At 44.6% G+C, this 23471-nt stretch overlaps 2 protein-coding genes across 12 annotated transcripts in view; one reads left to right on the plus strand and one right to left on the minus strand.

The window, feature by feature from the left end:
* ano8b (anoctamin 8b) overlaps positions 1–5553 on the minus strand; it is an 87074-nt gene extending 81521 nt beyond the window's left edge. For all 8 annotated transcript variants that reach the window (XM_036978779.2, XM_036978777.2, XM_090236257.1 and 5 more), the window contains exon 1: positions 5150–5553. In XM_036978779.2, the coding sequence (XP_036834674.1) occupies positions 5150–5321 (172 nt within the window). In that variant the 5' untranslated portion in view covers positions 5322–5553. The remainder of the gene's footprint in view (positions 1–5149) is intronic.
* Positions 5554–19304: 13751 nt separating this feature from the next.
* gtpbp3 (GTP binding protein 3, mitochondrial) overlaps positions 19305–23471 on the plus strand; it is a 33874-nt gene continuing 29707 nt past the window's right edge. Inside the window, exon 1 of one of the 4 annotated variants that reach the window (XM_036978783.2) lies at positions 19305–19727. In XM_036978783.2, the coding sequence (XP_036834678.2) occupies positions 19669–19727 (59 nt within the window). In that variant the 5' untranslated portion in view covers positions 19305–19668. The remainder of the gene's footprint in view (positions 19728–23471) is intronic. The other 3 variants (XM_036978782.2, XM_090236263.1, XM_090236264.1) reach the window with 3 other exon arrangements.

Below are 23471 nucleotides of genomic sequence, written 5' to 3' on the forward strand. Positions count from 1 at the left end.
TATCTTAAACAACTGTCTGTTGATAGAGTATCTTAAACAACTGTCTGTTGGTAGAGTATCTTAAAGAGTATCTTAAACAACTCTCTGTTGATAGAGTATCTTAAACAACTCTCTGTTGATAGAGTATCTTAAACAACTCTCTGTTGATAGAGTATCTTAAGGAGTATCTTAAACAACTCTCTGTTGATAGAGTATCTTAAACAACTGTCTGTTGATAGAGTATCTTAAGGAGTATCTTAAACAACTATCTCTTGATAGAGTATCTTAAAGAGTATCTTCAACAACTCTCTCTTGATACAGTATCTTAAACAACTGTCTCGCCACCCTCCCACTCATTGTTTAGTGATATGTTTTTAGGTGCTGGAGCACAATTAGAATAGAAATGACGTCGTAATTTCCTCAAAGTTTGTACCGACAGATATAGAATATATCATCCTATACAGTATAATTCTATATCATCATAGAAAATGCATAAAATATGGGGCCTCCCGGGTGGCGCAGCTGTGCTATCAGAGTCCCTGGGTTCGCGCCCAGGCTCTGTCGTAACCGGCCGCGACCGAGAGGTCCGTGGGGCGACGCACAATTGGCATAGCGTCGCCCGGGTTAGGGAGGGCTTGGTTGGTAGGGGTGTCCTTGTCTCATCGCGCACCAGCGACTCCTGTGGCGGGCTGGGCGCAGTGTACGCTAACCAAGGTGGCCAGGTGCACTGTGTTTCCTCCGGCGCATTGGTGCGGCTGGCTTCCGGGTTGGATGTGCGCTGTGTTAAGAAGCAGTGCGGCTTGGTTGGGTTGTGTATCGGAGGACGCATGACTTTCAACCTTCGTCTCTCCCGAGCCTGTACGGGAGTTGTAGCGATGAGACAAGATAGTAGCTACCAAAAACAATTGGATACCACGAAATTGGGGAGAAAAAGGGGTAAAATTCAACAAAAAAAGAAAATGCATAAAATATATCCTCCAATCGCAATGTCATATGACAGACAAAATTAGAAAAAAAATCCAGAAAATCACATTGTAGGATTTTTTATTAATTAATTTGCAAATTAAATCTTACAAGCAAGATTTCTGGGTCTCACAGACCTGTAACTTCTTCTTTAAGAGGCTCCTCTGTCCTCCACTCGTTACCTGTATTAATGGCACCTGTTTGAACTTGTTATCAGTATAAAAGACAACTGTCCACAACCTCAAACAGTCACACTTCAGACTCCACTATGGCCAAGACCAAAGAGCTGTCAAAGGACACCAAAAACAAAATTGTAGACCTGCACCAGGCTGGGAAGACTGAATCTGCAATAGGTAAGCAGCTTGGTTTGAAGAAATCAACTGTGGGAGCAATTATTAGGAAATGGAAGACATACAAGACCACTGATAATCTCCCTCGATCTCCCTCGATCCACGCAAGATCTCACCCCGTGGGGTCAAAATGATCACAAGAACGGTGAGCAAAAATCCCAGAACCACACGGGGGGACCTAGTGAATGACCTGCAGAGAACTGGGACCAAAGTAACAAAGCCTACCATCAGTAACACACTACACCGCCAGGGACTCAAATCCAGCAGTGCCAGACGTGTCCCCCTGCTTAAGCCAGTACATGTCCAGGCCTGTCTGAAGTTTGCTATAGAGCATTTGGATGATCCAGAAGAAGATTGGGAGAATGTCATATGGTCAGATGAAACCAAAATATAACTTTTTGGTAAAAACTCAACTCGTCGTGTTTGGAGGACAAAGAATGCTGAGTTGCATCCAAAGAACACCATACCTACTGTGAAGCATGGGGGTTGAAACATCATGCTTTGGGGCTGTTTTTCTGCAAAGGGACCAGGACGACTGATCCATGTAAAGGAAAGAATGAATGGGGCCATGTATTGTGAGATTTTGAGTGAAAACCTCCTTCCATCAGCAAGGGCATTGAAGATGAAACGTGGCTGGGTCTTTCAGCATGACAATGATCCCAAACACACCGCCCGGGCAACGAAGGAGTGGCTTCGTAAGAAGCATTTCAAGGTCCTGGTGTGGCCTAGCCAGTATCCAGATCTCAACCCCATAGAAAATCTTTGGAGGGAGTTGAAAGTCTGTGTTGCCCAGCAACAGCCCCAAAACATCACTGCTCTAGAGGAGATCTGCATGGAGGAATGGGCCAAAATACCAGCAACAGTGTGTGAAAACCTTGTGAAGACTTTCAGAAAACATTTGACCTCTGTTATATACCCTTTGTTGGCAATGACAAAGTATTGAGATAAACTTTTGTTATTGACCAAATACTTCACTAATTCATTAAAAATCCTACAATGTGATTTTCTGGATTTTTTTTTCTCATTTTGTCTGTCATAGTTGAAGTTTACCTATGATGAAAATTACAGGCCTCTCTCATCTTTTTAAGTGGGAAAACTTGCAAAATTGGTGGCTGACTACATACTTTTTTTGCCCCACTGTATATTGTTTAAAAAATATATATATATTTTTTTTTAATATCCTCAATCACCAAGTTAGGCATGCCCAATTTCAAAATAGGCCATAATCACTGTCAATCGCGATTGACAATTCTTCATGTTTTACTGGTGAAACGTCCAAACTGTATCTGCATACCAATCATTTGATCTCCGTCAGTTTGATGGGAATTTGTATTCAGATCTTATTGAATGACTGAATGAGTGAATTAGAGCAGATGGTGTAAACTGCACACTGAGTGCACAAAACATTAAGAACACCTTCCTAATACACACAGAAAACGGTTGAGTGTGAAAAATCCTGCAGCGTTGCAGTTCTTGACACAAACTGGTGCGCCTGACACCTACTACCATACCCCTTTCAAAGGCACTTAATAAATATTTTGTCTTGTCCATTCACCCTCTGAACAGCACACATACACAATCCATTTCTCAATTGTCTCAAGGTGCAAAAATCCTTATTTATCTACACTGATTGAAGTGGATTTAACAAGCGACATCAATGAGGGATCATAGCTTTCACCTGGATTCACAGAAGGAGTAGGTGTTCTTAATGTTTGTTTAGTGACCATTCATTCAGCTAACCTAAAATATCATCAGAAATTAGGTGGTGTTTTTGGTGTAACAGTAACATTATACTGTGCTATTATATTTGGTTATGTTATGTAGAATACGAATGAATGGGCCTCCCGGGTGGCGCAGTGGTTAAAGGCGCGCTGTGCCATCAGAGTTCCTGGGTTCGCGCCCAGGCTCTGTCGTAACCGGCCGCGACCGGGAGGTCCGTGGGGCGACGCACAATTGGCCTAGCGTCGCCCGGGTTAGGGAGGGCTTGGTCGGTAGGGGTGTCCTTGTCTCATCGCGCACCAGCGACTCCTGTGGCGGGCTGGGCGCAGTGTACGCTAACCAAGGTGAACCAGGTGAACGGTGTTTCCTCCGGCACATTGGTGCGGCTGGCTTCCGGGTTGGATGTTAAGAAGTGTTAAGTGTTAAGAAGCAGTGCGGCTTGGTTGGGTTGTGTATCGGAGGACGCATGACTTTCAACCTTCGTCTCTCCCAAGCCCGTACGGGAGTTGTAGCGATGAGACAAGATAGTAGCTACTACAACAATTGGATACCACGAAATTGGGGAGAAAAAGGGGTAAACATTTTTAAAAAGAAAAAAAAGAAAAAATAATACGAATGAATTATGTGATATTCAAAGACATTGATTCAGCTTTACTAAAAAAGCCCCATTGTGAGAAGTTTCAGGTCGCTACAGTCCGCTCCAGCCCGCTTACAGTCCGCTCCAGCCCGCTTTACAGTCCGCTCCAGCCCGCTTTACAGTCCGCTCCAGCCCGCTACAGTCCGCTCCAGCCCGCTCCAGCCCGCTACAGTCCGCTCCAGCCCGCTCCAGCAGCACTACTGCTCTTGCTGCAACCGAACGAGCTAATTGAAGCGCACCTAGAAACGAAACATTGGCCAACTTCTGGTCTTGCGCTGCACAGGATATCAGATCTCTACAACGATTGGAGAAGTGTTTAATATCACCATGGCTATCACATCCTTATGATATGGATTTTTTTCATACGCGCAACGTGACTGCAAGAGACAGGTTGGAATGTCTGACTGAAATACGGAACATTAAAAAAAAATCCAAATCAGTGGCGTTTGAATTTGTTGATAAATTGCGGGACATGCTTGTTTGGTTGCGGGACACGGGACAAAGGGCCAAAATGCGGGACTGTCCCGCACAATCCGGGACATGTGATCACCCAACTCCATGGCGAAATGTATTGAATTACAGGAAATTACCATTACAACTTAAATTGTTATCTATGCCTTCAAGTGAGGCCGATTTTTTGGGGGGAGGGGGGGGGAAGCATGCTGCCTGTGCTCTCTCGGCCGCCCTTCAGCCAAGACACGAAAACAGCCACACGCAGCTGATGCAGTTCCCAGAATCCCGGCTCCAGTTCCCACATCAAGTATCCCAAAAATATCACAGGCCCCGGGACCGTATCCCAAAAATAATACAGGCCCCGCGCAGAATATGACCGATGTTGCTTATTCAAATAAACGGGTCCAGTTTATAGACCCTACAAAGCCGAACGAATTCATAAACCCAGTGATAGAAGGGACACAATGTCACCAACATTCTTCCCACAATACATCATTTAAATAACAAAACATTAATCTGTCTATTGTGCGAAATCCGTTTCGGTTTGAACAGGCTGTGTAGTGTAGAGTATAATGTGATGTTTTCGTGGCCAACGATCATAACCCGGACCGCTCGGAAGCTCAGAATACTGTCGCCTGATCTTTCGGTGACATTAAAAGGTTCATTCGTCAAGAAGCTGGCAACTGGGACGTTGCTGCATTTACAGGCTAACCTCCCACATGTCAGGCTGCTGGAGATAGCCTACATAGACAACACAATGTCTCTGAACATATGGAATAGGATGTTTGTAGCCTAGTAAACAGCGACGAATATACAGTGACCTTTGAGGACAAATACAGCATTTTACAAACCAGACAAGATGTGGGATGTTTTTCTAAGGGCCCGGTGCATAAAGACAAAAAAGACGCTGCGGTGGCAGTAGGCTATTGGCTATATTGTGATGCCCTGCTCATCTCATTTTCCAGCCACATCCACCTGTCCTGTCGCTACAATTATACATTCAATTTCCGTCCCCGGCCCAACCGACCCTTTGAAAAGACGGACTCACCCAGTACACCGGATGACGTTTGCTGCGAGGAGGCAGCACTTTGATCTGTCTTTTCCCCTTCGCCTTGCGATCGGTGTCTGTGCCGCGAGCTCTCGGTGCCACCACTGCTGTCGGAGGAGCTGCTACCCGCTGCTGCAGGGACTGCTGCTCCCGCCGCCCCCGTCTCGGGCATGGTCTTTCAGTGGGGAGTAACGGACGATATTCTCCGGGAAAGGGGAGAGCGAAATCGCATCTCAGGCAGGCAAATCATAGGACGCTGCTGGTCGGTGTGTCAGAGAGAGAGAGAGGGGCTAAATGAACGTGAAAGTGAAGTGAAGGTTGTTGTGGTGGTGGCTTATCCTAGTTTGCAGCAGGATGCGAGCCGATTGATAGCGCTCGGTTGATTCTTACTATGGAGGAGGGACAAAGAGAGAAGGGGGGGACGACACACGTAGGGCTACAGCCAGCCTCACACACAGACACGCGCACGCACGAAAACACACATACACGCACAGGCATGCTGGAAATATAATAGCATGGTTCTCCTCCTCGCCCTCAAAGAGAGAATTGCTTTAAATGCACCCTTCAAGTCCCCCTGACCTCTGCAAACCGCTAAAGAACAAATTGTGTATTTTGATAGAACCACGAGCCGATGCAAACGCGCCACCACCAGCTATGATATCACTGAAAATATAAAACGTTTATATTTCATTTTAAATTCCATGCCATAGGAAAAAGTATGCCACCACTAGTCATGTCAGTCACTCATGATGCCACCCCATAACATACCCAATTATAAGACACAACATACTTTTATGTTCCTATAAAGCAAGGTTTATGTACTTACTTTTTTTTTTATCAGATCACTCTCTAGACAGTTTAGCAGCAAAATAGCCTATGTTGTGGTAGGTGCTTGAGCAGTCCAGCAGACAGACAGACAGACAGGTGCTTGAGCAGTCCAGCAGACAGACAGGCAGGCAGGTGCTTGAGCAGTCCAGCAGACAGACAGGCAGGCAGGTGCTTGAGCAGTCCAGCAGACAGACAGACAGACAGACAGGCGGGCAGGTAGGTGAAGCTCCTCTCCTAGGATGTGTAATACATAACAAAGAACCCAGCCTGTCTGTGAAGGATTAAGTACATCATTATTTATTTATCAATGCAAGAAATTTCTTCACAGATACATTTTTTTTTGTGAGATAGATCATCTGCTTCCTCTCTAGCCCACATTGGAGTCATCCCCATTTAATAGACATACCATAGCCTGACATATGCTTTACAATATTTCCTGGACGACAGGTCCACTTACAGTGGCCTATGATGCATGTTTGTTCTGTTTTCATGCTTTTCCATGTTTAGAACACTGTTGTAAACAGTATTATCTTTCTCAACACCCACTATTTCTTTACTTTGTAAATAGCCTTTGAGAAAGAAGGTAAACCCAGAGACCTCATAAATTGTATTTACTTTGTCAAACCGTCAAAACACAGGAACACAAAAGGGGCACACTGTCCACAAAGATTCAGTTTGAATATACTCCTACTGTAGACAGAGAACGGCAGCTTTCAAGTCTTCTTCTGAGCTAATATTGATGGTAGCCAACATAACAGTCTCCACACATGACAAACTCCCCAACTTTTATTAGTTTAGTGTGTGTCTGTGTGTGTGTGTGTTGTGTGTGTGTGTGTAAGGTGCACCAAGAGAATAACATGATGATTGCTTTTACCATACAAAAATCAAATCCAATTATATTGGTCACATACACATATTTAGCAGAAGTTATTGCGGGTGTAGCGAAATGCTTATGTTCTCTAGCTCCAACAGTGTCAATCAATTCACAACAATACACACAAATACACACAATACACACAAATATACCTGGCTGTGTGGTGCCAGTACAACAACCTCTCCCTCAACGTGATCAAGACAAAGGAGATGATTGTGGACTAAAGGAAATGGAGGCCCGAGCACGCCCCCATTGTCTTCGACGATACTGTAGTGGAGCAGGTTGAGAGCTTCACGTTCCTTAGTGTCCACATCACCAACAAACTAACATGGTCCAAGCACACCAAGACAGTCATGAAGAGGGCACAACAAAACCTACTCTCCCTCAGGAGACTTAAACATTTTGGCCTGGGTCCTCAGATCATCAAAAGGTTCTACATCTGCACCATCACTGCCTGGAATGGCAACTGCTTCGCCTCTGAACGCAAGGCACTACAAAGGGTAGTGTGTACGCCCCAGTACATCACTGGGGCCAAGCTTCCTGCCATCCAGGACCTCTATACCAGGCGGTGTCAGAGGAAGGCCCTAAAAATAGTCAAAGACTCCAGCCACCTTGGTCATAGACTGTTCACTCTGCTACCGCACGGCAAGCGTTACCGGAGGGCCAAGAGGCTTCTAAACAGCTTCTACCCCCAAGCCATAAGACTCCTGAACATTGATTGACTCTGTACCAGTACCCCTGTGTATTTTTTTTACCTTTATTTAACTAAGCAAGTCAGTTAAGAACAAATTCTTATTTTCAATGACGGCCTAGGAACAGTGGGGTTAGCTGCCTGTTCAGGGGCAGAACGACAGATTTGTACCTTGTCAGCTCGGGGATTTGAACTTGCAACCTTCCAGTTACTAGTCCAACGCTCTAACCACTAGGCTACCTGCCGCATCTCCACTCTAACCACTAGGCTACCTGCCGCCCCTCCACTCTAACCACTAGGCTACCTGCCGCCCCTCCACTCTAACCACTAGGCTACCTGCCGCCCCTCCACTCTAACCACTAGGCTACCTGCCGCCCCTCCACTCTAACCACTAGGCTACCTGCCGCCCCTCCACTCTAACCACTAGGCTACCTGCCGCCCCTCCACTCTAACCACTAGGCTACCTGCCGCCCCTCCACTCTAACCACTAGGCTACCCTGTTGTTGTTTTCCTGCTGCTCTTTAATGATTTGTTTCTTTTTTTCCTCATTTTTGTTGGTATTTTTCTTAAAATTGCATTGTTGGTCAAAGGGCTTGTAAAGTAAGCATTTCTAGGTCCACACCTGTTGTATTCGGTGCATGTGACAAATACAATTAGATTTGATTTGATTTGAAATCTAAAAGTAAAAGAACGGAAATAAGAAATATATCAATATTCGATCGAGCAATGTCGGAGTGGCGTTGACACCAACAGCCAGAGGGAGGGATGAAGACAAAAGTCTTGGTGCTGATGGTTCAAGGACGGTGCCAGCTGTCCTCGATGGAGCCCATTGAATAATTCAGATCAAAAGACTTAAAGAGTGTCCCTCAGGCACTAGGCTCTGACTGCATAGGTACCCTGCCTATAAACAGGCTGCATCTCAATAGTCTAAAGTGGATTCCTCTCTCTGTCTCCTTCATCTGCACTGATCTAAAAAAGAAACAGGAGCCGACAGCAATAATGACAGGATACACCCAGAGGATATGCTGTCACTTGTCCAGTCCTGTTAAATTAGTGCTAATCTCTCGTAAACATAACTGAGCATCTGACCAAATTACGCAAGATTTTAGTTCTGGGTTAACCAAGATTAGATCAGTCCTGACAAAGGAGAAGAGACAAGAGAGGAGGGATTATTACTGTACAACAGACCACGTATTCACCCTGCACACCTTAATTGACAAACAAACAAACCAAAACAAAGTCAAAGTCTTCTCATACTTTGATCATTTCAAAAAATCTTTCGACTCAATTTGGCACGAGCGCCTGCTATACAAATTGATGGAAAGTGGTGTTGGGGGAAAAACATACAATATTATAAAACCCATGTACACAAACAACAAGAGTGTGGTTAAAATTGGCAAAAAAACACGCATTTCTTTCCACAGGCCCGGGGGGTGAGACGGGGAGGCAGTTTAAGCCCCACCCTCTTCAACACATATATCAACGAATTAGCGAGGACACTAGAATAGTCTGCAGCACTCAGTCTCACCCTACTAGAATCTGAAGTCAAATGTCTACTGTTTGCTGATGATCTAGTGCTTCTATCCCTAACCAAAGAGGGCCTACAGCAGCACCTAGATCCTCTGCACAGATTCTGTCAGACCTGGGCCGCCCTGACAGTAAATCTCAGTAAGACAAAAATAATGGTGTTCCAGAAAAGGTCCAGTTCCCAGGACCACGAATACAAATTCCATCTAGACACCATTGCCCTAGAGCACACAAAAACCTATACAGCATATACCTAAGCCTAAACATCAGCGCCACAGGTAAGTTCCACACAGCTTTGAACTATCTGAGAGACATGGCAAGAAGGACCTTCTATGCCATCAAAAGGTTTATAAAAAAATCGACATACAAATTATGATTTTGCAAAAAGAATTGAATCAGTTATAGAACCCTTTTGCCCTTTATGGTTGTGAGGTCTGGGGTCTGCTCACCAACCAAGAATTCATAAAATGGGAAAAACACAACGTAAAACACCAAATAATGATTGCAGAGCAGAAATAGGCCGAGACCCACTAATTATCACAATTCAGAAAAGAGCCGTTAAATTCTACAACCTCCCAAAAGGAAGCAATTCCCAAACTTTCCATTAGAAAGCCATCACCTACAGACAGATGAACCTGGAGAAGAGTCCCCTAAGCAAGCTGGTCCTGGGGCTCTGTTCACAAACACAAACAGACCCCACAGAGCCCCAGGACAGCAACACAATTAGACTCAACCAAATCATGAGAAAACAAAAAGATAATTACTTGACACATTGGAAAGAATTTACCAAAAAACAGGGCAAACTAGAATGCTATTTGGCCCTAAACAGAGAGTACACAGTGTCAGAATACCTGACCACTGTGACTGACCCAAAATTAAGGAAATATTTCACTATGTACAGACTCAGTGAGCTTAGCCTTGACAGACCTGGCTCTCAATTGAAGACAGGCTATGTGCACACTGCCCACAAAATGAGGTGGAAACTGAGCTGCACTTCCTAACCTCCTGCCAAATGTATGACCATATTAGAGACACATATTTCCCTCAGATTACACAGACCCACCAAGAATTCAAAAAAACAAATCCAATTTTGATAAACTCACATATTCCACAGTGTGGAATCACAGCAGCAATATTTGTGACCTGTTGCCACAAGAAAAGGGCAACCAGTGAAGAACGAACACCATTGTAAATACAACCTATATTTATGTTTATTTAATTTACCTTTTGTACTTTAACTATTTGCACATCATTACAACACTGTATACAGTGCCTTGCGAAAGTATTCGGCCCCCTTGAACTTTGCGACCTTTTGCCACATTTCAGGCTTCAAACACAAAGATATAAAACTGTATTTTTTTGTGAAGAATCAACAACAAGTGGGACACAATCATGAAGTGGAACGACATTTATTGGATATTTCAAACTTTTTAACAAATCAAAAACTGAAAAATTGGGCGTGCAAAATTATTCAGCCCCCTTAAGTTAATACTTTGTAGCACCACCTTTTGCTGCGATTACAGCTGTAAGTCGCTTGGGGTATGTCTCTATCAGTTTTGTACATTGAGAGACTGAATTTTTTTCCCATTCCTCCTTGCAAAACAGCTCGAGCTCAGTGAGGTTGGATGGAGAGCATTTGTGAACAGCAGTTTTCAGTTCTTTCCACAGATTCTCGATTGGATTCAGATCTGGACTTTGACTTGGCCATTCTAACACCTGGATATGTTTATTTTTGAACCATTCCATTGTAGATTTTGCTACGCCAAGATGGCGTAGCAGTAGGACGTATTGTTGTGTTGTGTCCCTTGTATATATCGTTTGTTTTCGTTTTTTTTTTCTTCACATATCTTTAAAACTTTTTGCTGAACCTCAACTTCTTCTAAATACTCTCCTGCAACCCGCCTCACCCAACGTAGCTATTTTTCCTAAAGTATTTATATTTACTTCGGACCTTGGAACCCCTCAACTGAAGCTAGCCAACGAACTACCAGCTTCAGCAAAACATTGCTAGCGGTCTTCAGCTAACCGGTCATCAGCTAACCTTTAGCTCGGAAAGCTCTCGCCAGTTCGAACAACGCGACTCTAACCAGAGCATAACGGACCTATTTATTATTTTATTTTATTTTTTATCCCCGGATTCCCATCGCAAACGGAACATTTTGAGCTCCTGGGCTACAATATCCAGACCCACGACCGGTCCATCGATGTCACTGCATGAAGAGGAATAAACAGATACCCCCATCGCGACGTCCCCAAAGGCTAACTCTCTAGCCCTTGCTATCTCCTTGCTTGCAAATTCGGCCTGCTAACTGCTAGCTTGTTTAGCCCGGTCCGCTAACTGCTACCGTGTTTAGCACCGTCTACTAACTGTTAGCTTGTTAGCACAGGCCTGCTAACCGTCTGAATCGCCGCGTCCCAAACACTCACTGAACCCATATTTACTTTCTACCCCTTTTCGATTTTTAATTTGTTTATACCTTCCGGTAACCTGCCTCACCCAATGTGATACGGAACCGCTATTATCTTTACATTTTTAGAACACACTCAAGAACCTCCAGAAGCTAACCAGCTAACTGGCTACAAGCTATTTGGTCATTGTTAGTTTTCTAACCTGGATAACACTCGCCAGTCCAGCTTCCCTGCCCCATCCACCGCTGCCCCTTGGACACTGATCACTTGGCTACATAGCTGATGCATGCTGGACTGTCCATTAATCACGGTAATCCATTCTGCTTGTTTATGTTTTATCTGTCGGCCGCACTTAGGCTCTGTGTGTAGTTAATCCGACCCTCTCTGCCTAATCAATCGCCATTCTACCTGCTGTTGTTGTGCTAGCTGATTAGCTGTTGTCTCACCTACTGTTTTAGCTAGCTCTCCCAATTCAACACCTGTGATTACTGTATGCCTCGCTGTATGTCTTTCTCAAATGTCAATATGCCTTGTATACTGTTGTGCAGGTTAGTTATCATTGTTTTAGTTTACAATGGAGCCCCTAGTTCCACTCTTTATACCCCTGTTACCTCCTTTGTCCCACCCCCCACACATGCGGTGACCTCACCCATTACAACCAGCATGTCCAGAGATACAACCTCTCTCATCATCACCCAGTGCCTGGGCTTACCTCCGCTGTACCCGCACCCCACCATACCCCTGTTTGCGCATTATGCCCTGAATATATTCTACCATGCCCAGAAACCTGCTCCTCTTATTCTCTGTCCCCAACGCCCTAGGCGACCAGTTTTGATAGCCTTCAGCCGCACCCTCATACTACTCCTTCTCTGTTCCGCGGGTGATGTGGAGGTAAACCCAGGCCCTGCATGTCCCCAGGCACCCTCATTTGTTGACTTCTGTGATCGAAAAAGCCTTGGTTTCATGCATGTCAACATCAGAAGCCTCCTCCCTAAGTTTGTCTTACTCACTGCTCTAGCACACTCTGCTAACCCTGATGTCCTTGCCGTGTCTGAATCCTGGCTCAGGAAGGCCACCAAAAATTCTGAGATTTCCATACCCAACTATAACATCTTCCGTCAAGATAGAACTGCCAAAGGAGGAGGAGTTGCAGTCTACTGCAGAGATAGCCTGCAAAGTAATGTCATACTTTCCAGGTCCATACCCAAACAGTTCGAACTACTAATTTTGAAAATTACTCTCTCCAGAAATAAGTCTCTCACTGTTGCCGCCTGCTACCGACCCCCCTCAGCTCCCAGCTGTGCCCTGGACACCATTTGTGAATTGATCGCCCCCCATCTAGCTTCAGAGTTTGTTCTGTTAGGTGACCTAAACTGGGATATGCTTAACACCCCGGCAGTCCTACAATCTAAGCTAGATGCCCTCAATCTCACTCAAATCATCAAGGAACCCACCAGGTACAAGGGCACCCTCATTGACGTCATCCTGACCAACTGGCCCTCCAAATACACCTCCGCTGTCTTCAACCAGGATCTCAGCGATCACTGCCTCATTGCCTGTATCCGCTATGGAGCCGCAGTCAAACGACCACCCCTCATCACTGTCAAACGCTCCCTAAAACACTTCTGTGAGCAGGCCTTTCTAATCGACCTGGCCCGGGTATCCTGGAAGGACATTGACCTCATCCCGTCAGTTGAGGATGCCTGGTCTTTCTTTAAAAGTAACTTCCTCACCATTTTAGATATGCATTCTCCGTTCAAAAAATGCAGAACTAAGAACAGATATAGCCCCTGGTTCACTCCAGACCTGACTGCCCTCGACCAGCACAAAAACATCCTGTGGCGGACTGCACTAACATCGAACAGTCCCCGCGATATGCAACTGTTCAGGGAAGTCAGGAACCAATACACACAGTCAGTCAGGAAAGCTAAAGCCAACTTCTTCAGGCAGAAGTTTGCATCTTGTAGCTCCAACTCCAAAAAGTTCTGGGACACTGTGAAGTCCATGGAGAACAAGAGCACCTCCTCCCAGCTGCCCACTGCACTGAGGCTAGGTAACACGGTCACCACCGATAAATCCATGATTATCGAAAACTTCAACAAGCATTTCTCAACGGCTGGCCATGCCTTCCGCCTGGCTACTCCAACCTCGTCCAACAGCTCCCCCCCCCCCGCAGCTACTCGCCCAAGCCTCTCCAGGTTCTCCTTTACCCAAATCCAGATAGCAGATGTTCTGAAAGAGCTGCAAAACCTGGACCCGTACAAATCAGCTGGGCTTGACAATCTGGACCCTCTATTCCTGAAACTATCCGCCGCCATTGTCGCAACCCCTATTACCAGCCTGTTCAACCTCTCTTTCATATCGTCTGAGATCCCCAAGGATTGGAAAGCTGCCGCAGTCATCCCCCTCTTCAAAGGGGGCGACACCCTGGACCCAAACTGTTACAGACCAATATCCATCCTGCCCTGCCTATCTAAGGTCTTCGAAAGCCAAGTCAACAAACAGATCACTGACCATCTTGAATCCCACCGTACCTTCTCCGCTGTGCAATCTGGTTTCCGAGCCGGTCACGGGTGTACCTCAGCCACGCTCAAGGTACTAAACGATATCATAACCGCCATCGATAAAAGACAGTACTGTGCAGCCGTCTTCATAGACCTTGCCAAGGCTTTCGACTCTGTCAATCACCGTATTCTTATCGGCAGACTCAGTAGCCTCGGTTTTTCGGATGACTGCCTTGCCTGGTTCACCAATTACTTTGCAGACAGAGTTCAGTGTGTCAAATCGGAGGGCATGCTGTCCGGTCCTCTGGCAGTCTCTATGGGGGTGCCACAGGGTTCAATTCTCGGGCCGACTCTTTTCTCTGTATATATCAATGATGTTTCTCATGCTGCGGGCGATTCCCTGATCCACCTCTACGCAGACGACACCATTCTATATACTTCCGGCCCGTCCTTGGACACTGTGCTATCTAACCTCCAAACGAGCTTCAATGCCATACAGCACTCCTTCCGTGGCCTCCAACTGCTCTTAAACGCTAGTAAAACCAAATGCATGCTTTTCAACCGTTCGCTGCCTGCACCCGCACGCCTGACCAGCATCACCACCCTGGATGGTTCCGACCTTGAATATGTGGACATCTATAAGTACCTAGGTGTCTGGCTAGACTCTAAACTCTCCTTCCAGACCCATATCAAACATCTCCAATCGAAAATCAAATCAAGAGTCGGCTTTCTATTCCGCAACAAAGCCTCCTTCACTCACGCCGCCAAACTTACCCTAGTAAAACTGACTATCCTACCGATCCTCGACTTCGGCGATGTCATCTACAAAATTGCTTCCAACACTCTACTCAGCAAACTGGATGCAGTTTATCACAGTGCCATCCGTTTTGTCACTAAAGCACCTTATACCACCCACCACTGCGACTTGTATGCTCTAGTCGGCTGGCCCTCGCTACATATTCGTCGCCAGACCCACTGGCTCCAGGTCATCTACAAGTCCATGCTAGGTAAAGCTCCGCCTTATCTCAGTTCACTGGTTACGATGGCAACACCCATCCGTAGCACGCGCTCCAGCAGGTGTATCTCACTGATCATCCCTAAAGCCAACACCTCATTTGGCCGCCTTTCGTTCCAGTTCTCTGCTGCCTGTGATTGGAACGAATTGCAAAAATCGCTGAAGTTGGAGACTTTTATCTCCCTCACCAACTTCAAACATCTGCTATCTGAGCAGCTAACCGATCGCTGCAGCTGTACATAGTCTATTGGTAAATAGCCCACCCTTTTTCACCTACCTCATCCCCATACTGTTTTTATTTATTTATTTTTCTGCTCTTTTGCACACCAATATCTCTACCTGTACATAACCTTCTGATCATTTATCACTCCAGTGTTAATCTGCATAATTGTAATTATTTGCCTACCTTCTCATGCCTTTTGCACACAATGTATATATAGACTTTCCTTTTTTCTACTGTGTTATTGACTTGTTAATTGTTTACTCCATGTGTAACTCTGTGTTGTCTGTTCACACTGCTATGCCTTATCTTGGCCAGGTCGCAGTTGCAAATGAGAACTTGTTCTCAACTAGCCTACCTGGTTAAATAAAGGTGAAATAAAAAATAAATAAAAAAATTATGTTTTGGATCATTGTCTTGTTGGAAGACAAATCTCCGTCCCAGTCTCAGGTCTTTTGCAGACTCCATCAGGTTTTCTTCCAGAATGGTCCTGTATTTGGCTCCATCCATCTTCCCATCAATTTTAACCATCTTCCCTGTCCCTGCTGAAGAAAAGCAGGCCCAAACCATGATGCTGCCACCACCATGTTTGACAGTGGGGATGGTGTGTTCAGCTGTGTTGCTTTTACGCCAAACATAACGTTTTGCATTGTTGCCAAAAAGTTCAATTTTGGTTTCATCTGACCAGAGCACCTTCTTCCACATGTTTGGTGTGTCTCCCAGGTGGCTTGTGGCAAACTTTAAACAACACTTTTTATGGATATCTTTAAGAAATGGCTTTCTTCTTGCCACTCTTCCATAAAGGCCAGATTTGTGCAATATACGACTGATTGTTGTCCTATGGACAGAGTCTCCCACCTCAGCTGTAGATCTCTGCAGTTCATCCAGAGTGATCATGGGCCTCTTGGCTGCATCTCTGATCAGTCTTCTCCTTGTATGAGCTGAAAGTTTAGAGGGACGGCCAGGTCTTGGTAGATTTGCAGTGGTCTGATACTCCTTCCATTTCAATATTATCGCTTGCACAGTGCTCCTTGGGATGTTTAAAGCTTGGGAAATCTTTTTGTATCCAAATCCGGCTTTAAACTCCTTCACAACAGTATCTCGGACCTGCCTGGTGTGTTCCTTGTTCTTCATGATGCTCTCTGCACTTTTAACGGACCTCTGAGACTATCACAGTGCAGGTGCATTTATACGGAGACTTGATTACACACAGGTGGATTGCATTTATCATCATTAGTCATTTAGGTCAACATTGGATCATTCAGAGATCCTCACTGAACTTCTGGAGAGAGTTTGCTGCACTGAAAGTAAAGGGGCTGAATAATTTTGCACGCCCAATTATTCAGTTTTTGATTTGTTAAAAAAGTTTGAAATATCCAATAAATGTCGTTCCACTTCATGATTGTTGATTCTTCACAAAAAAATACAGTTTTATATTTTTATGTTTGAAGCCTGAAATGTGGCAAAAGGTCGCAAAGTTCAAGGGGGCCGAATACTTTCCCAAGGCACTGTATATACATAATGTGACATTTGAAATGTCTTTATTCTTTTGGAACTTTTGGAAGTGTAATGTTTACAGTTAATTTGTTATTGTTTTTTTTATCTATTTCACTTGCTTTGGCAATGTAAACATATGTTTCCCATGCCAATAAAGCCTTTAAATTGAAATTATTGAGACTATTGAGACACACACACAGAGTCTTCTCCTGTTCTCCACCCCCCTGGCCACCATCTGCCGTGGAGCTCAGCCCTCCTACCCCTCACAGCCCAGCCCTCCTACCCCTCACAGCCCTGCCCTCCTACCCCTCACAGCCCAGCCCTCCTACCCCTCACAGCCCAGCCCTCCTACCCCTCACAGCCCAGCCCTCCTACCCCTCACAGCCCAGCCCTCCAACTCCTCACAAGCCCAGCCCTCCAACCCCTCCCAGCCCAGCCCTCCTACCCCTCCCAGCCCAGCCCTCCAAACCCCCCTACCCAGCCCTCCAACCCCTCCCAGCCCAGCCCTCCAACCCCTCACAGCCCAGCCCTCCAACCCCTCCCAGCACTCTCCTCGGTGAAGCTCAGAGGTAGCTACAATCACCAGCATACATTTTGCTTACTCACCATCCTCTCTCTCATCTGACAGCCACAAACATCTGCAGTGGGGCTCCCCAGTGAACATATACACTGAGTGTACAAAACATTAGGAACACCTTCTGAATATTGTGTATGTGTGCCATTCAGAGGGTGAATGGGTAACACAAAATACTGAAGTGCCTTTGAACGGAGTCTGGTAGTAGCTGCCAGGCGCACCAGTTTGTGTCAAGAACTGCAGCGCTGCTGGGTTTTTCACAGTTTCCAGAATGGAACACTACCCAAAGGACATCCAGCCAAGTTGACACAACGGAGGGAAGCATTGGAGTCAACATGGGCCAGTATCCCTGTGGAACGCTTTCGACACATTGTAGAGTACATGCCCAAACAAATTGAGGCTGGGCAAAGGAGGGCAAAGGGGGTACAACTCAATATTAGGAAGGTGTTCCTAATGTTTTGTACACTCAGTGTATATGTTCACTGGGGAGCCCCACTGCAGATGTTTGTGGCTGTCAGATGACTTAGAGGATGGCGAGTATTCAAACTTGGCGTCAAAACAAATTTCATTTATGGGACTTTGTCTATTTATTGACCCCCATGGGTGCTAGGGCAGGAGAGCCGTGAGCTCCGTTGTGAAGCTTTGACAGGTAATCCTCGAATCATCCAAAAGAGACTGGATTATTACTTTTTAACTAAATCAAAAAAGGCTTGTATAATAATAACAATATAATATTGTATCTTCTCAATCAAATAATTGGATCCCTTACAACCCTTTAAGAATGAGAAGTAAAAACCGAATTTCAATCACAATGTAAATTACAGTTTATATGGGATTCATTTCAGTGATCAAAGTACAAGGACTAGACTGAAACTGAGCTGACAGAAACAGCTTCATTTCAAGGCAAGTGGTCAGATGGTGACGTCACCACAGTGACTGACAGCTTATCGTGTGTTTCACAGAGAGAAAATAAGTGACTCTACTGTAGATGGGCCTGTTACATAATGCATTTGCTGCAAGTGCTCAAAGAAAATATGTCAGGTTTCTATCATGATGATTATTCTCCCCAAAATATAAATTTTTAGTAAAAATTAAATTTAAAACACTTTCTAAAACATCCTTAAAATATAATAGAAAACTACATTGAACAATCTCTAGGCATGCACGTTATCAAAGAGTATGATATTAAAGGTGCAATATGTAAGTTAACTTTTGGGGTGATCCCACCCAATGACCATAGAAATGTGAGTTATAGATCTGTCATTCTAATTAAAGCAAGTCTACGAAGCTGTAGATCTGTTCTATGTGTAATATTTCTATGCTTCTCGTTCTTAAGTTTCGTTATTGCGTCTTCTACTTTCAGTTTTGCACACCAGCTTCAAACAGATGAAAATACTACATTTTTGGTTATGGAAAATATATTTCACTGTGGTTTAGATGGTACAATGATTCTCTACACTGTACTTGTTTGTTTTGTCACATAAACTGTAATTAGGCGAACTATTCGAATTTTAGCAACCAGGAAATGACGGAGGGATTTCTGCATACTGCACCTTTAATGTTCCCCTGTTCATAATGTGCCTAGTACCGAGAACCGCAGGTCAGCTACTAGATTCAACCAGAGAGGAAGAGGCGAAGCGAGAGGTTTCACTCTCGCCAAAGTATGTGCAAAATAAGCCCAGTGCGTTTCTAAAGGCTTATTTTGGACCTACAGTAAGCTTGTCGCCTGCCTTCCCGTGTTTAGGTTAACGACTCCCAATGTAAGGACGTAGACATGAGCATCTCGTCATTATATTAAGATCTCTGCTACAACGTTGAACAAAACGATATTAACTAACAAGGTCAGCGAATGATGTCATATTTATGCAAAATCAACAGAATACAAAATTGCGCACATGATGTCGCTGCAGTAGCAGCACGGACCCATTTTGATAGCACAAAAAAGGAGGGCATATTCTTGATTGACGGTGGGTGGACCAGTTACATCCATGCATCTCTTACGAGATTGAGGACTCCAGACCAATACAAACCATCCGTAGTATTAACACGCTTTCGTCTTTTTGGAAACGGAAAGAAAGAGGCATGGAGACAGGCGATGGGAGTTTGTGCGCTGAATGTCACCGATAGATAGTAACTACAACTCTGCGTTATCTAACTTCCATATTCAAGTATTTCAGTCACCACCAGAACGTTTGACAGAATGCCGCGAGTGAATCTCACGTGAGATTCGCCTTTTGATGGTAACATTTCACATGGACAGCTGTAGTTGTTATAGCTTCTACCGAGAATAGGGTCTACACATAACCTAGCTATCTATCTACATACAATGGGCAGAACCTATCAGCTATGCAACATTTGTTGTGATTTGCTTTGAATCATAATGTTGCCATGCTCTTGGGGATTGTGGAGAAGCGCTATTCACACCCTCAAGACATTCAGGTTAGTCAAAACTCTCAGAGCTAGTTGCTTTTATTTCAATTAAATGTATCCTGATCATAACCATACTTCTACCGTTTTATAACCAATATATCCCTTAGCAAATCGATAACCCACATTTTGTTACCCAGCCATATAACAGTCCCATGATCTGACGTGTCTTCCCGGTCTTAAAATGAGCAATAATAATAAATATAGTTGCAAGCAGCGATGACCTGGGGTCCAATACTTTTTTTGTCCTGTTTTCACTAGCTCAAATATTATGCCTTATTTTACAAGTCATAAAATGTGTTTTTGGTAACAACACCCCTCCCTGTCCAGGTATGTCTGTCAAAGCTGCAGGGGTAAGGGTTAACCTTGGGCTGCTATGTATTACAAGACTAAGGCACTAGCCCTCTGAGCCATGCTCACCTCATGGTTGAACACTATGGAAGAGCATACAGTGCCTTCTGAAAATATTCAGACCCCTTTACTTTTTCCACATTTTGTTACGTCACAGCCTAATTCTGAAATTGATTAAATAAAAAATAATCTTCAGCAATCTACTCACAGTACCCCATAATGACATCACAATACCCCATAATGACATCACAATATCCCATAATGACAAAGTAAAAAAAATATATACATTTTAGCAAATGTATTAAAAACAGAAATACCTTATTTGCATAAGTATTCAGACCCTTTGCTATGAGACTTGAAATTGAGCTCAGGTGCATCCTGTTTCCATTGGTCATCTTTGAGCTATTTCTACAACTTGATTGGAGTCCACCTGTGGTAAATTCAATTGATTGGACATGATTTGGAAAGGGGCACACACCTGTCTATATAAGGTCCTACAGTTGACAGTGCATGTCAGAGCAAAAACCAAGCCGTGATGTTGAAGGAATTGTCCGTAGAGCGCCGAGACAGGATTGTGACAAGGCACGGAATTGGGGAAGGGTACAAAACAATGTCTGCAGCGTTGAAGGTCCCTAAGAACTCAGTGGCCTCCATCATTCATTAAATGGAAGAAGTTTGGAACCACCAAGACTCTTCCTAGAGCTGGCCGCCCGGCCAAACTGAGTAATTGGGGGAAAAGGGCCTTGGTCAGGGAGGTGACCAAGAACCCGATGGTCTCTTTCACAAAACTCTAGACTTCCTCTGTGGAGATGGGTGTACCATCAGGACCTCAGACTGGGGTGAAGGTTCACCTTCCAACAGGGCAATGACCCTATGCACACAGCCAAGACATCTCAGGAGTGGCTTCGGGACAAGTCTCTGAGTGGCCCAGCCAGAGCCCTGACTTGAACCCGATTGACCATCTCTGGAAAGACCTGAAAATAGCTGTGTAGCAACATCTCTGGAGAGACCTGAAAATAGCTGTGCAGCAATGCTCCCCATCCAACCTGACAGAGCTTGAGAGAAGAATGGTAGAAACTCCTCAAATACAGGTGTGCCAAGCTTGTAGCGTCATACCCAAGAAGACTCAAGGCTGTAATCCTTGCCACAGGTGCTTCGACAAAGTATTGAAGAAAGTGTCTGAATACTTATGTAAATGTGATTTTCTTTTTAGGTGGGTGGGGGACAATTGAATCCATTTCAAAATAAGGCTGTAACGTAACAAAATGTGGAAAAAGTCAAGGGGTCTGAATACTTTCAGAATGCACTGTATGTGGATGAATTGCAGGTTCCAGTGTTTCACAAATCATATAACATTCCATTTAGCAGGTCGCTTTCATCCAAAGCAACTTAGTCATGCATGGATACAAGTTCTTTACACTATTTTGCCAGCGCCATGCTCTACCAACTGAGCTACAGAGAACCACCATGTGGGTAGTGGACAACTGAGCTACAGAGAACCACCATGTGGGTAGTGGACAACTGCACACTTCAGGGAAAAAGTGCAGAGTAGTGACATGCATAGCCTGCAAGGTCTCCAAACCCTCCAATAGCACAAATACGCTGAGTGGACAAAACATTAGGATTAGTAATTGTCTCTGGTCCCCTCCCAGTTAGGGGGAGTGATGAGCTCTACAGCAGAGTCTCACTTCTCAATCGCTGGTTGAAAACTGTTTTCTGCTCCTGCCAAAAGATAGCATTTGTAGATAATTGGCCCTCTTTCTGGGACTCACCCACAAACAGGACCAAGCCTGGCCTGCTGAGGAGTGACGGACTCCATCCTAGCTAGAGGGGTGCTCTCATCTTATCTACGAACATAGACAGGGCTCTAACTCACCTAGCTCCACAGTGAGAGGGTGCAGGCCATCTTAGTGGAGTCTGCCACTAGCACAGTCAGTGTAGTCAGCTCGGCTATCCCCATTGAGACCGTGTCTGTGCCTCGATCTAGGTTGGGCAAAACTAAACATGGCGGTGTTTGCCTTAGCAATCTCACTGGAGTAAAGACCTCCTCCATTCCTGTCATTATTGAAAGAGATTGTGATATCTCATATCTCAAAATAGGACTACTTAGTGTTAGATCCCTCACTTCCAAGGAAGTTATAGTCAATGAACTGATCATATCCTTGATATGATTGGCCTGACTGAAACCTTTAATCTTTTGAGCTTTTAGTCATAAACTATGCAGTCTACTCAATCACTTTTTATAGCTACTGTTTACATACAGGCCTCCTGGGCCGTATACAGCGTTCCTCACTGATTTCCCTGAATTCCTATCGGATCTTTTATTCATGGCAGATAGTATTCAAATTTTTGGTAACTTTAATATTCACATGGAAAAGTCCACAGACCCACTCCAAAAGGCTTTCGGAGCCATCATCGACTCAGTGGGTTTTGTCCAACATGTCTCCTGACCTACTCACTGCCACAGTCATACTCTGGACCTTGTTTAGTCCCGTGGAATAAATGTTGTGAATCTTAATGTTTTTCCTCATAATCCTGGACTATCGGACCACCATTTTATTACGTTTGCAGTCTCAACAAATAATCTGCTCAGACCCCAACCGAGGATCATCAAACGCCGTGCTATAAATTCTCGGACAACCCAAAGATTCCTAGATGCCCTTCCAGACTCCCTCCACCTACCGAAGGACGTCAGACAAAAATCAGTTAACCACCTAATTTAGGAACTCAATTTAACCTTGCGTAAATCCCTAGATTCAGTCGCACCCCTAAAAACATTTGTCATAAGAAACTAGCTCCCTGGTATACAGAAAATACCCGAGCCCTGAAGCAAGCTTCTAGAAAATTTGAACGGAAATGGTGCTACACCAAACTGAAAGTCTTCCGACGAGCTTGGAAAGACAGTACTGTGCAGTATCGAAGAGCCCTCACTGCTGCTCCACCAAACTGGGAGTCTTCCGACGAGCTTGGAAAGACAGTACCGTGCAGTATCGAAGAGCCCTCACTGCTGCTCGATCATCCTATTTTTCAACTTAATTGAGGAAAATAAGAACAATCCTCAATGTAATTTTGATACTGTCACAAATCTAACTAAAAAGCATCATTCCCCAAGAGAGGATGGCTTTCACTTCAGCAGTGATAAATTCATGAACTTCTTTGAGGAAAAGATCATGATCATTAGAAAGCAAATTACGGACTCCTCTTTACATCTGCGTAAAGAGGAGTCCGCTCAGTTGTACTGAGTCTGCAAAACACTAAGATCAAGGGAGACACTCAGGTTTTTTTAGTACTATATCTCTTGACACATTGATGAAAATAGTCAAGGCCTCTAAACCTTCATACTCCATACCGGACCTTATTCCAACTAAACTACTGAAAGAGCTGCTTCCTGTGCTTGGCCCTCCT

Source organism: Oncorhynchus mykiss, chromosome 5 (assembly GCF_057628025.1).
Source record: "Oncorhynchus mykiss isolate SJ-2025 chromosome 5, ASM5762802v1, whole genome shotgun sequence".
Lineage (NCBI taxonomy): Eukaryota > Metazoa > Chordata > Actinopteri > Salmoniformes > Salmonidae > Oncorhynchus > Oncorhynchus mykiss.